The following is a 14,905-nucleotide window of genomic DNA, read 5'->3' on the forward strand; positions in this document are numbered from 1 at the left end:
CCTTTTAGTACCAGTAAGTGTGGGGTTCAGACATCCACTTCTACCAAAGCTGCTTTCTGGGCTGACAGAGCCCAGAGAGGGCTCTTAAAGGATGTCCACGTGGTGTAGCTTCAACAGGGTGCTCCCCTTCCGTGCATAAATCAATTCTTCCCATTTCTGAATCCAGGCTTTACATCTGGATGCTTCCCCATTAATGTGTCATGGCGGGGAGGACGAAATTGAGAACAAAGTGTGCAACTGTGGAAGAAACAAAACCTAGGGGGCTCGGCGTGAATGTGTGCCAGAGGCTGCCCATACGTAAGAAACTGCTGCTGCCATGGGATCAGCAGAGCACGCTTCCCTCTTGCCCCAAAGCAGACTGTCCAGAAGATTTTTGGGAAGTCACTTGATTCACCCCATGCTTCGGGTCCTTATTTGTAACAGAAGGACTCTCTGTTTCGAAAGCAGGGGGGTTATGAGGAGAAGAGGACGGTGAAGCGGGAGGGGAGCAGGGGGTGGCGGCCCCCGCTCTCTGTCGTGCAGGGGCTGAGGGGAAAAGCGAGGGGAAATGGAAACGTCGGGGCAAGGTTGGGCCTCGGGATGCAGGATCTACACCTCCTGCCAGGAATAAACATCCCAGGAGAGGAAAGGGTGCCGTCGTGAGGTGTTTGGACTAGAGGGAATGGCCTCAAGTTGCACCAGGGGAGGTTCAGGTTGGAGATTAGGAGACATTTCTTCTCAGAAAGAGCAGTCAGGCATTGGGACGGGTTGCCCAGGGAGGTGGTGCAGTCACTGTCCCTGGGGGTGTTCAAGGAAAGGTTGGACGTGGTGCTTAGGGACATGGGTTAGTGGGTGACATTGGTGGTAGGGGGATGGTTGGACCAGACGGTCTTGGAGGTGTTTTCCAACCTTAATGTTTCTGTGATTCTGTGTTACACTGATGAGAGGCTAGAGCCTGAGCTGGAAAACATCATGTGGAACATGAGGAACAAAGCCAGGGCACAGGATGGGAGGTGCAGGACGGCCCCTGTGGTCAAGGGACAGCCTTTCTCTCTGGCAAGCCAAGTGGCCCGGGGGAGCCAGCCCCAGGAAAGGGGCCCTCAGCCCCACCAACCCTCCTCCTTCTTCCACATGAGGGCATCTTCCAGGCCAGTCCCAACATAGCCGCCTTTGGGCACGCATGGGCCACTCCATCGCAGAGGCTTGCTGAGGTCACAGTGGCCACCCCTGCCCCACCTTTGCTGCGGGCCCTATAAAACAGGCCCCCCTGCAGCTGGCCACCACTCGCTCAGCAGCTAGGTCCTCCGATAGCCAGCGTACGCGGCAGGAAGGAGACTAGGAGCGGCAAGGCGAGAAGCGGCCCTCCTTGGTGTGCGAGGACAGCTATGCCGTCCGAAGAATCACCAAGAAAGAGGGCAGCTAACATGGAGAAGTGTCATGGGCGGAGGGATAGCGCCAGCAGCACGAGAGACACCAGTGCTTGAGAGACCTCTGGCGCACAGCCCATAGACACATTTAAGCGGTACCACTGGTACCGCAACGACGCGGGGAACAGGCCGCCCCCTCATCCACCCAGCGACAGGGGGCCTGGGCATTACCAGTGGCGCAATGGTGGAGCGGTGCCGAGGCAGGAGCACCAGGCAGAGAGCTGCGCGGAGCAGAGGCGTGCCCACAGTCGGCAACGCAGTGTGGGACCCAGGCACGGCCGTAAAACAGACAGCAGCATCGAACCCGTGCGTGAAAATCAAGCCGAGAGTGGCATGGGTCCTAGGGATGGAACTGGTCGACCCCCTGGTTCGGCACCCTGGCCGGAAAACATTCCGAATGGAAGGCATCGCGTTTGGGCTGTCCCAGGCAAGGACTGGCTTATCCTTCTTCCAAGCACCGTGGAGCCCATGGAGCTGAATCCACGAGAAGATGTGGAGGAAGAAATGGAAGTGGATCCACCTGCGCCAGAACAGACCTGGGACTCCCGCGGTATGTCTCTGCTCTCTGCCATCCGAGAGCACCGACAGCGTCGCAGGAGTGCTCGGCCGGCTCCCTACCTGTTGTCGCTCAGGCTCCATGCCAAGCATTAGCTTGGAGCCGCCAAACACCACGGACATCGTGCAGGCTTACCTGCAGGATGTCCCGGCAATAAAGAAATCTGTTGCCAATTCTCAGGGCTTGTGTGAGTGCTTCTTTCCCATCCTGTGGCCCTTGTGCGAGAGGTGGCATCCCTTCTGGGCAGAGCCTCGAGGAAGAGCACAAGAGAGGACCCAGCTTCCTTTGGGCTGCTGCGCTGGGGTGAGAGGAGGAGTCCCGAGGGCCACCATGCACCTTTACCATTTGTGAAAACAGACTGAGGTGTGAAAATGGTAGTGTGTGAGCAATTATAGGTGGCTAAATTCTTCTATTAGGAGTGAGTTTCTATATCTGAGTAATCGGTAACGAGAGACATGGAGAAGGCTGGGTGCTTGCCTCCGTCTGCACTGGTAGATGGGCTTCCCAATCTTTCATTCCCTGAACCCGTAGATGGAGGCTGGGGGAGCAAAGTCCCAGCCTCTGCAAGTGAAGAGCAGGTTCGACACCACGTGATGAATCTCAGCAGGTACAAGTCTATGGGACCTGATGACATGAATCCCAGGGTCCTGAGGGAAGTCAGTCAGATGTAGTCGCCAAGCCTCTCTCTAGCATAGCTGAAAAGTCCTGGCAGTTGGGTGATGTCCCTGGTGAGTGGAAAATGGAAACATCATGCCCCTACTCTTCAACAATTAAAGAATTGAACAAAGAGCAGTAGTCTTCAACAACTAAAACAATTAGGAGACATTTCTTCTCAGAAAGAGCAGTCAGGCGTTGGGACGGGTTGCCCAGGGAAGTGGTGGAGTCACCGTCCCTGGAGGTGTTGAAGGAAAGGTTGGACGTGGTGCTTGGGGACATGGTTATTGGGTGACATTGGTGGTAGGGCGATGGTTGGACCAGATGATCTTGGAGGTCTTTTCCAACCTTAATTTTTCTATGATTCTGTGAAGATAAAGTGACTGAAGCTGACCCTGTCTGGGGACAGGGATAGGAACAGGGATGGTTATGTGGGCAGGGATGGGGCCTCTGGATTATGGGGATGGCAATGGTGACAGTGCCAGCCACCCGCACGCTCAACCTCCTGCCCTACCGTCGTATATCCCAAACCCCATAATTTCTTCCCCAAAACATCGCTTTCAGTTTGCTCTCAGGTCCCCTCCCTCATTCCCCTAATCAGCACCGCTGACCTAATTACCCCGAGGCTGCCTCCTTGGAGGGGGGGCGGCCGGGTCGGTGCCAGGGGCTGCGGGCTGTGCCCGGCTGCGGGCTGAGCCCCTCTCGCCCCACCAGGGGGCGCCGTCGCCCCTCGAGTCGCCGGTGCGGGGGGGCGGCCCCGGGCCCCGCGGCCCCGCCTCACCTGCGGTGGGGCCGCCTCCCCCCGGCCTCCCCCGGGGCAGCGCGGCGAGAGCCCGGCGGCCTCTCACCGCCCCCCCCGGTCCCTTCCCCACCGCTCCCCTCCCCTCCTCCCCGCACACCGCCACCATGGCGGAGCAGGAGAGCCTGGAGTTCGGCAAGGCCGACTTCGTGCTGCTGGACGCCGTCACCATGCCCGAGTTCATGGCCAACCTCCGCCTGCGGTGAGTGCCGGCAGCGTGCGGCCCCGCGGGCTGTGTTTCGGGGGGGCAGGTGAGGGGTCCCGGCCCCCCCCGCACGCCCGGGGTTTGGCCGGGGAAGCGCCGTGGTGTGACGGGGGGGTGCGGTGCGGTGCGGGGGGGGGGGCAGCGCCGGCTCGGTGAGCTGAACCGGCCGCGCAGCCGGGGGGGGGCTGCGGCTCAGGTGGCTCCGAGCCCTGCCGGGAGGCGTTCGGGAGCGGCGGGGGGGGCAAAGGCAGCTCCAGGCGGGGGCTTTCTGCTGCTGCGGAGCTCGGGGGCACCTGAGGGGAGTAAGGGGGAGCCCCGGGGCCGGGGTCTCCGGCTGCTCCCCCCTGCCCTCTCCCTTTCCCCCACCGTGCCCCCCTCACACCCGCTCCCCAGCGGGGACCCGGCGCCCACCGACAGGTGCACAGAGCTGCGAGGAGGCAAGCGGCGATAAAAGTCACCGAGTCCAAGGTTGCTCCGCTCCTACAGGAGCTATAAAACCGGTCGCCGCGTGCTCATCACGTTAACGTTTCGTGATCTTTACGATGCTTTTATTTCCCTCCTGAGCGCGATGGGCTGCGGGCAGGTCTCTGCTTTAATTCCCGCTTCCCCTCTCAGTGTCGAGGTCTGATCAAATCCCGGGCAGCGCTGATAGCGAGGACAGCTCGCGGGGACCCACCGTCTGCGGCTGTCTTTCACTTTCCATTATAAAAGATTCATGCCAGCTTTTCCTGATAAACTCTTTTGCCCCTTCTTGTGCAAGGATTTGGCGTTTGCCAAGAGACGCCTTGGGGACGGGACCGTGACTTGGTGGCTGCCGCCCCCAGGTTTTGCCCGGGTGTCTCTGACCACGGCGAAAGCGCCCTTTGTCGCCCGCCACCTGCGTGCCGCGGGGAGCTGCTGACAGCAGGCCGAATTAACGACGTGGCGGGCCGCTGGAAGCACCGCAGGGCAGCCCTGGCGAGTGCCAAGGGACGAATGCTGGTGTAAGCTTCCCCAGCTGCCGTAACGCGGCTGGGGAAGGGGAGAACCGGGCTCCTTCGGGCTGTTGTGCCGTGGCCTCTGAAATCTGTCACCTTTCAGGTCTGACGGCACCGCCACTGAGCGCTGCAGCCTGTGCTGCAGGGCAGAGGTGTGCGAGGCTGGGGCTGGGATCCCAGCAGTGCCCCACGTAGTAACAAGTGGCAGCCAGCGAGCTTGTTGCTCTCCTTCCTCCTGTGTGTTGGATCTTTCTTTGGGTGGGGAGGACATCTATATTTAAACAGTAATGAAAGTATGTTATGAACAAGTTGGACTTTGAACATAAGGAGATGTCAGATTGAAATAAATGTTGTGGTGCCTCTAAAAGCTTAAATTTGCCTCTTATTCGTGCATGCCATGACGCACTAATTGTGTTACAGAAGGCTTCCAAACAAAGTCGTTGTAATTAGCAGGAAACTTGCATGTAACAGTTTGTTCTTGGGGTTTTTATTCTTTGGTTAATGTGTAATAGAAATCTAAGAGTGGTATTGGAAACAGAAGGACTGCTAGATAAATTAAAAATCAACGTAGGAAGTTAGTTCCATTTAGGAATCAAATTATTTAATTTGATTGATTTGACTACCTGCACAGGTAGTCTTTTTAATTTTGTATGTAAGAGAATGAGAACGAGCTGGTGATTCTAGATCCTTACATTCGGTACGTAGATTTTCCTGTCCTGTTGCATGCTGATCCTGCCTCAGGATTTTGGCTCGACATCCCTGAGGTATAGAAATTAAATCCGATATACCGTAATGCATCATTTTAATGCCCGTACCTTGTTCGCTGGTACTCAAAAGCAGGTTCTTCCCTGTGACGCCAATTTAAACGCCTGCTGCTTTTGCACAAGAACACGTGAATTGCTGCAGCATGTGCAATCTGCAACTTGTAGGCACAGTTCTGCCCGCACTTCGAGGTTGTCTTGTATCTGTGCAGGCAGTGTAGATTCAATAATCTTTTGTTAAAAATAATGTTCATTTTTCTTACCTTGGTACTGTTGCCTCCTGACTTTAGGTTTGTCTGTGCTGAGACATTTGGAAAAGCTAGTCTGAATTTACCAAAAGTGTGGCTTTTTAGTAAACTTGTTAAACTCTGCTGAGCCCTGTTTGACACTGTGCTTAGAGTTCTGGCCCTACCTGCTGACCTGCCCGTGCCCCTGGTTTTATCATCCTTCTCAGGCAGCATCAGCTTCTTTTGTTTGCTGCTCTGGAGGTGGTAATTAGCAGTTGCTGATGATATGTTTTAAATTGTGTCAGACCCAAATTAGTGCTGAGATTCAGACCTGCTCAGGGGCTGATGTCACGTTGCTTTTGTCATGCTGTGTAGATGGCATGAGTTGCCTTTGTGCTTGCAGTGCATGGAATAGAATGGGGAAATTGTTGCTTCTCTGTCATTAACTTCGTGGCTATGCTCGGACGGGCTCCGCCCTATTCCATAAATCCAGCTTTTTGCTGGAGCTATTTTTGTCCAGGGTCACCGGCTGACCCAAGAGGGGTTGTGCTGGATTTAGTTCCCAAGTGAGCCCAGATGTGGGTGGAATTGAAGTCATACCAGTCTCGGTGCATGCAAGGATTTTTCCCCAAGGACCTCTCTAGTGGGCAAAAGAGAAATGATTAAGTTGTCCTTTTCATTACTATGTAATATTTGAATTTAGTACTGTTGAAATGAGCTGGATTATTGTGGCTGTCTGCTTTGCTTGTAGAAATGAGAGGCACCATCGGTAGGTGGGTGGGCTCAAGGAGGATTTATACCAACCACTGCACTTTGTGCCCTGTTATTTATAGAGTCATCTTGTGATTCAGTGAGGATTTCATATTCTTAGCTATTTTTTCGTGGCTATGTCTTACAACCAGTTACTGAACTGGCAGTTTCGTGTGGGCTCTCAAGCAGTCCTTGGGTGTTACACCATAATTGTAAATAAAAGTCGTCCAATCCTTGAATTCCTTAGTTCTGAGTGGGCTTCTAACCGGCGCATGGTTGTGATGATTAGTCATCAAAATAATTAAAAAATAATGCAGGAGTATAGGAATAGCCAGTGTGGACTTAGTGAATAGCTTTGTCTCTTTCTAGAAAACCTCCAAAGCTTTAACAGATACTTTAACAGATACTTGCAACCAGTTAATGAGCAACTATAAAGTACTATAAACGGCCATATCTGAGCAGTTTGCACTTCAGCAGATACTCAGCGTTATTTACGACCGGTTCTTCGTGGGCAGCCGGGAACAAGTTGGCTGCTGCAGTATTTGGTATCTCGATTTCTGTCAGAGGAGGTGTGGTTCATTGAAAGACCCCTTGAAACAGGGAGCCTGGCAACGTGGCCGAGCTCCCGGGCCTCGGCTTGCCGGCCCTGCGGCGCTGATGTGCTGCTGTCCTGCCGAGTGCCTGTGCCGGGGTGGCTCGGGGTGCTCGCAGTGACTGCGACTGGCTCACGGCAGGTGGAGAGGGGCAGTGGTCTCGTGGGAGTTTCCAGCAATTTGCAGAAATTGTGGCATAAATGAAACTTGGGATGTAAACTTTTATCGCTTGAAGTTTCCGTTCTAGTGTGATGAAAAAAGTGAGGGGTTGCAGAGTTTGTTTCTCTGACTCGAAGATCATCGCTTCCAAGATGCTTCCTTGTAAGTAAGAGGGCCACGTTGTCACAAGCATGAAATGTTTTATGTTATACGTGGTCTCTTGTATTATCCTGCAAAGCACATTCATTGTGCTGTCCTGTAGAATTAGCATTTACCTCGACAAACAAATCAAAACTCAGAGCTTTAAAAATGCTGTCCAGACATGAGAAGGGGCAGCTCGATTTCTTGAATGATCTGCTCTGCGATCTCAGCGGTGACTCCAGGAGGGACTCCAGGAGGGACTCCAGGAGGGACTCCAGGAGGGACTCCAGGAGGGACTCCAGGAGGGACTCCAGGAGGGACTCCAGGCTCGCTTCTCACCGCACCTGGGGGAGCACAGCACGAGGTGAGCGGACTCGAGCCGTGGGGCCTGGCCGCGAGGCACTGGATTCAGGGGTCTGTTGTCCCGGAGCTACAGGGCGGCCTTCAGGGTAGTCCCGTGTCATCTGCGTGCTCCAGGGCTGCCTGTTCTCCCGCCTGGTTCACCAGCAGGTGCATCTCAACTCAGCTGTTGTGATCCGAGCAAGCTGCATGTTCCTGTAGGCGTTGTGCAAATCCCCTCCTGGGAACAGAATGGATCTTTGTCGTGATTATTAAAGAATTCAAGGATGTGTGAAAGGAAGACCGTGAAAGAATGTGGTACGGTGTAATGACTGTAAAAAGATTTGTTTCCCTCCTTTTAGCTAGTTCCAGCACAAAACCATATGCAAAATGAATATGCAAAATGCTGTACTTGCTCTTCAAATAGTTCCTGGTCATCTGAGCTCCCATGTTTGAGGATGTGCTGAAGAAAGTGTTTTTTGTAATTTTTTTGCTCTTATGGTTGTCTCCTTGCACATGTTGCTATAGGAGGTCAGAATTCACAACACTTAATAAAAATATGGCTCTGCATTTAATTAAAAGACATGCAGAAGTGTGGGTTTTCTGTTTACAGAACTATTGCTTACAATGCAAACCCCAGCCTTTTCAAAGTTATCCTAAATTAAGACAGCAGTTTTGAATTCTTGTTGATTGCAGATACATTTAAAAGACAGATAATGCTGGTTATGATCGGTATTTTTGGTATCGAGACTCTGTAAGAAAAATCTGGTCCTGTGAGGATTTGTTTGCTGCAGAGAGGGACACGTACCTGTGACAGTGGCAAGTACAATTATCTAGAAAGTGGTGTTGGTTTGGCCTGTGTATGGCCACATCTGCACACTAAAACATCGTGCAAGGGTATGTGGAAGGGCAGTGGGATTCTTCTTGACTTTCATTTGGGTCATTTCTTGTAAAAGAGGCAAGTTCAGTGACGAGCTGTGAGCCCCAGTCAATGACGCATGTCTTGAATGGCTTTAAAAATGAGTCTTTTACACCTTCACGTCGAACATGTCTCCCCGGCTCTGTTCTGCGAAAGCAAAGGTAAGGCTGCAGTCCCCTAAAAAGACAACTGTAGCAAAGTGAAACAAGGAATTAAGCTTTGAATGCTGAAGAGATATATTTGGATGGATTTTCTTGAGGAAGTCGTGCATAGGTTATACCTTTGGGGGCTCTCTCCCCAAAAGGCACCTACTTCTTGCATAGTATCCAATGGTCTTAAAAGTGATCTGTTTTGGGTTCTGAATGACCCTGATGTGGAAAGCTGTCAGCCTCCTGGGTTTGCATCTCTCTCCTCTTGGATACAAGAAGCTGAAGATGGTGTTGAAAACATACAGACTTCGTCACTTGTTAGGAACAGTTCTTTCTCAGTGGGGATATTGATCATCGATATCATGTGATTCTTCATCTGCGTAGTGCCCTTTCTTACTTAATCTTACTGTAAAGTGTTGGAGTGACTGGGCACTCTCTGTATTCTACTGACCTTTTGACGTTGGCTTTCTTATTTTTTGAGGGCTGTCTTAAACATCCACATTTTTGGTTGAAGCTGTGGTGGGGGAGATTTGGCTTTGCACTATGTAGTAAAGTATCTTTAATCCTGGCAGAGAAAATATTACGTGAATGCTTGGTTTCATTTATGTTTTTGGTAATGAAATATTCATGTGTAATGAACAAGCTTTCCATGCCTTTAAGCCATTTTAATTTTGTCATTCTCAATGAGATATGAATATTTGAATTGTTTGGGTGGTGTTGAATTAAAAAGCTGCTGGGAAGCCTCCTCTCTGCCACCGCGGCGCTGCTCGGGCATCTGGCAGTGAAGCCATGCCGGCTTTCCTGGGCCTCCTTAGAATTACTCGGTTTGCAGGGAGCTGTCTTGTGTCAGGATTTGGAATGATCGGAATGAAAATTCCCCTTAGTCCGTCAAAACTTGACTTACGAGCTTGGACGTGTTCCAGCTTGATCTTTGCAAACGGGAAGGGCCATCCATCTCTCTTAAAAAGCAAAGCCGAAGGATGCAAGTAGCAGAAAGGAGCGTCAGGGTGAGCTTTCCGGTGTCCGGAGCGAGGACCAGCCAGCGGACGGCGCCTGTGTGAATGAAGCAGTGCGCGGGGTGCCCAGGGCAGCCTTTGTTTTGCCTCTGTACGTGCTTAATTTGTAGAGTTCTACTGAGCCTTCTGCACGTCTGTTATGAACGCCTTCTGTTCTCGGAGTGAGAAGTTACAGTAGGCGGTGTGGGTGAGGTATAATAATGAATAATATACGAGGGCAGATTTATGAATGAGATTAGTCCTCCACGATACCTTACAGTTTTAAATTCTCATGCTGGTGATGCTGTGCAGCAGACCTGCTGGTCCTGGCCTGCCAGCTGCCACCGAGCTGTGTTTATGACACTTGCCACAGCACGGGTGACAAAACGTGACGGGAGGTAGCAAGCTGGGGAGTGGCTTCAGGTGTGGAGAGAAAGCCCTACAGATCCAGTTGTAAGCAAATTTTGTGTTATCTGAATAGGGCATGTTCCTTTTTTACATCTCTTTGTGTAAATAGCTGCCAAAAAATTGTTTATAAGAAGTATATCAACAGAAACTCAGCTGCTGATTTAGGATTTCCTCAGCAACCTTTTTTACTTTCATCCTTGCCTCTTCCCTGCAATTATTTCGTAGTCTGATGAAGTAATATGGATCCTAAAGATCATCAGAGTGGGCAGGGTGTCTGTTTGTGGTGCTGTAATGTCAAAATAAGTACAGCATTCTACTTGCATATGTTTGAGATGGCATGTGTAGCCTGTGTCATCTTAGCTGAAGTCATTTATTATTGCCTTCTGAGTTACACTAGCTAAAGATCTGGCTTTAAGATCTGCCAAGTTTTTACAGCAAGTCTTAGCTAATATTTCCAATGAGTCTCGTGGTGCCCTTTAGTCAAGGGTCCTTTATATTGACTTCTCTTCAAAATTCTGCTTCTTCTGCTGGTTTCGCTGATCTGCTGCTCCACCAACCCCTTGCATTCCTTTCGGGCTGAGCAAGCTTTTAAACTACCTGAGCATTTCCCCTTTAGTCATATTTACTCGAATTCCTTTTATAGTTGCAGATCTTGCTACATACTTGGTGGTTGCATCATCACTCTTGTTTCTCAGTCCCTCAGTCAGGATTGCATCTCACTGTGGAATGAAAGGATTTTGAAAGGGGGGGGGAACAGATGGCTGCACCCAGGTTTGTCTGCGAGTGTTAAATAAGGGAGCTGTGCCTCACTTTGTACCAAATACTCGTTTCCAGCTCTCAGAAACAGAGGCACAATTTCTGGAAGATGGCTGTTCCTTTCATGGCTTTTCAGTTAGATCTGATGAGACCTCAGCTCACGTTGCTGTGTTCACGTACCGATATTTCTGTCTCTGTTAAACAGACCATGGAGGGGAAATAAGTTTTCATTGTGAGGCTTCCAAGTGTTAAAAGAACACCTTGGATGTGAGGCTGTTCTGTCTTTGGGATTGAAAAAGGGGCATTAGATTTTAAGCTGTTGAAAAGGCTTCTTTTCTTCTGACCTAAACCATTAATTTGATCCTCTCTCTGTTTGCTAGGAATGAGTTTTTTGAATTCGTTGGATTTATTTCAGTTAGCATTCTCACCTGGTCTGCCTGGGGCCAAACTGCTGAAGGCTGTGACAGGACAGAGGACCAGTTCTGTTTGTAAGTAGTCATTTAGATGGATCTTAGAATATTCCTTGTTGGAAGGGACCCACAAGGATCCAACTCCTGGACAGATGCTGTCAGAACCCAGCAGTGAGAAGCTGAGTCAGGGAGAAGGGGGGATCATGTGAAGACCTTTTAAATAAAACAGTAGCTAATGATAAGCCAGGGGACCCACCCTCATTGTCATCAATGTTCTCGCAGTGTTCCACTTTGCAGTCTCATCTGTAGAAGTGTGACCGGTGCCGGGGCACAACCACTCTTACTGCTTTACCTGGTGACAGTGACGGCACTTTCCATTTTGCTCTCTCATTTCAGAGCGGTTTTCTGTGCGGACTTTGAATTTTCTCCCTGAACAGCATTGGAATGCTCGTGTCTCACCACTGTTGCGTTACGTCCCATTTACCTGTCTGCCGAAGCATTTTGCACCACGCGGTTCCTGCTTGCTGTGGTGCTGCTGGCCATCCATTCTGGATTTAGAAGTTGGCAGTGGTCTGCCCTGCGGCTGCCTTTTGCCTGCTTTGACCTGGCAGCCTCGAGGGACGTGAAACTTCAGCAAGCAGCAAGTGTACGATCCTGTCTGATGGAGAGCATTCTTCCCAGAAAAACGTGTTGTCTGGTGAAAACGTGGCATTAAACCAGTTTTGTGGTCTGTAGATAGCTGCTTATGTGCCCTCGTATCATTTCTCATCCTTGGATGTTTCTTGCTGTACTCCAGAGCATCAGTACTCTCACCATCCCTCTGAAAAGCGCCGTGCTGCATGCCCCTTCGTTACTCCTCCTGCTGATTTCCTGGCTGTGTCTCTATAGCCGTGGTATCCCCTGGGCCATCCCCGATGCTCCTCTCTCTCGCCATCGGTGCCTTTGTACAGATGTAGCCCCTGCCTATCCGACCCCTTGCTGAAGAGGCCGTTGGTGTGTTCTCGGCACTGCTGATGGCCGAGGCGTCCTCCCCGGCCCCACCATGATCTTCCTGGCCGAGGTCTGCCCCCGAGGCTGAGCGCGCTCGTCTGGACAGCAGCGCACTGGTTCTGCCTGCTCCACCTGATCAACCCCCTCTGCTCAAAGTTGTGGGTTGTTCCCTGCATCGTGTATCGGGTCTGAGTCCAGGCTGTGCGCACAGCTGGATCTCTTGCTTAGAGTCACCTTCGTGCTGATGTTGTGCTTGCTTGGCCTCTCAGGCCTTGGCAGCCCCCCCTTTCCCTCACATGCTCGTTCAAAGTGCATCCACAGAGATTGTTTTTGCTTCCTGTTTTATCTGCTTCACCTATCTCTTTGCCTCTTTCCTGTTCGACCTCAGAAGCACAGCTTATCTCCTTCCACTGTTTATCAGTTTCTCCCATAGTACGGAACCATTAATAGGTCTGCCTGAAAACTGTCTGACAAGCGTTTTAGTACTTTTCCCTTGCTCCTTTTGGCACAGAAGAAGAACCATATAAATTTCAGCAAAGATAATGCCCCCTCCTTAAATGTCTAATTTATGAAGGCTGCACAAACTTTGTCGTGGTAGGAGGTTTGGTATGCTGTAACCGCTGATTATCGTGTTGATCTGTTCAAGTAGTTTCCTGGTTCCATATGGGATCTGTGCCCGGGGGAGTTTGTGTTCTCTTTGGCTTGGACAGAGCCTTGTCTGATGCTATCGTGTCTGAAGTTGGTCAGGTAACGAAGGGTTTACCGAACTATTGTGATCTGTTCCCATTCAAGGTTGCTGTGGCTTCATTTGGGAAGCCTGAAGTTCTTGCTGCATCTTCCTGTGGAACAAAAGTTTTGGAGCGAGCAGCTTTGTGGCAGGACTCTGGCTTGTGCAATGTGATGTGCTCCAAGTCGTGAATGTTTAGCTCAGGGTAACTCCGTCTCCGAAGCTTAATGTTTTAAGTTTGTACTTCTGTGCTTGTCTCTCCACACATGCAGTCTTGGTTATTTAGATCAAGCCGACTATGTGGTCTTTCGCTGAAACTTCTGATGTCCTTTGAATGAGTCTTTTGAAATGAGGCTCCTGATGAAAAGATTCTTAATCTGTGATGCAGACCAGGCACGCGTTGCTACCCCGCAGGCGAATTATACTTTGGGGAGTTAGCTGAAACTTTCTGAAAAGATTCCCATTTAATACCTGTCTTCCACTGTAAGCATCAGAGTCATCAGTGCCTTCATCATTGCCCTGTTTTATTTATGGTGGCTAGGACAAAGCCACAGTAGGGAAACTGGAAACTGAAGGTGGCTTGAGCAATTCACTGCATCATTCCGTCCAGGAAGCAAGACAATCGAGCACAGGGAACGCATATTTTAACAGCTTACTGGGTGGCAGCAAAGGCTGTCTCACAATGAATAGCGAGGAAGAACAAACTAAAACAACAAAAAAATGTGCCACTGTATGAACAGCAAAGCTTTCTTTTGGGAGAGCTCCTCTACAGTATGTTGAGATGGTAAAGTCTGGCAGAACAGTCAGCAAAAACTGGTGGCTGTAAAGGCTTTTACATCATGGTTATCAAGAGCACAATGAAGCTTTCATGTGGCTAAGCATCTTTTAGATGTTTACAGTAAAACTTTCTCTTCTATTCATCCTGCTAAACTTGAAGTAAATAGGTTATTTTGTTTAAAAGAATGAATTTTAAAGCAAGTTTCACCTTCAAAGGAAAAATCTGACTACCTTTCCTTGAGGTCTTCTTCCCATGCACTGTTTATAAAGCAGCTGGGATATCTAGTTTGTAAACTTCTGAGGCTAGAAATAGTATTTTCCTGTTCTCCTTAATAGCTGATGTGTTCCTTCTTAATCCTGGGTGTAAAGAGCAGGGGAACTAATGAAAGAAGACTTGAAGAGCTCTGAGTGTAATTTACGGCTCTAGAAAAAGCCCAGAACATCAGAGTCTGAGCACCAGGACTCCAAGTGAGCCTTCTCAGAAGATTGTTGCTCCTGCGTAATGCAGAGTGCGTATCTCTTCTGTTTGCTTCTCAAAATACTGGAAAGAAGCTATGCTGCTTTTCCTTTTGTTTGCAAGGAGAGAAGTACCCCGGTATTCTTTTAAAGCTGGATGTAAACAGCTCCTTGGAACAGTAGCTATTAAACTTTGTTGAAAAGTGCTTAGCAATGACAAAAAAATGTTATTTCCGAAAGGATTTCTGTAGCACTGAAGGTTTTTTTGCAAATGAAAGTCCAAATTTACCACAAAAATGTCCCTGTAACCTCTTATAATTCAAAACATATTACTTGCTTTTCAAAAGCACAGGCAAATTACCAGGGAGACTTTCTAAAATAAGACTGAGGGTTAGATGTATAACTTTGTGGACAATGCCTCTTGATAATAGTGTTTCCTTTTTTGAGTTTCATCTGTGTCGCAGTAAGAAAGTAACGTTGCTTTATGTGGTTTATGTACTGACCTCTTCTAAGTGACAAGAACACTAATGTTTGTGCATACGTGCAGAAATCGGTATATAAAAAGGAGTATATTCATTTCCCTTTTTCCTATTAAATGTAGCATTTATGTCTCTAGCAAAACAAACAATAGAAATCTTGTCTCTCCCCCCTCCTTTTTTTTTTTTTAACTTTTTTTTTTGGGCTGTACTGCATCCTGGCTTTCAGGGATGCAGACATTCCTAAGCTAGACATCTCCAGTCTCTGGCAGCTA

General features: G+C 49.7%; 1 protein-coding gene across 6 annotated transcripts in view; it reads left to right on the plus strand.

Moving 5' to 3' along the window:
- The first annotated feature begins 3,425 nt into the window (after positions 1 to 3,425).
- The window catches only part of MYO1D (myosin ID), a 158,099-nt gene continuing 146,619 nt past the window's right edge, over positions 3,426 to 14,905 (plus strand). For all 6 annotated transcript variants that reach the window (XM_083808955.1, XM_083808956.1, XM_083808958.1 and 3 more), the window contains exon 1: positions 3,426 to 3,617. In XM_083808955.1, the coding sequence (XP_083665081.1) occupies positions 3,523 to 3,617 (95 nt within the window). In that variant the 5' untranslated portion in view covers positions 3,426 to 3,522. The remainder of the gene's footprint in view (positions 3,618 to 14,905) is intronic.

Source organism: Anser anser, assembly GCF_964211835.1.
Source record: "Anser anser genome assembly, chromosome: 23".
NCBI classification, from domain to species: Eukaryota; Metazoa; Chordata; class Aves; order Anseriformes; family Anatidae; genus Anser; species Anser anser.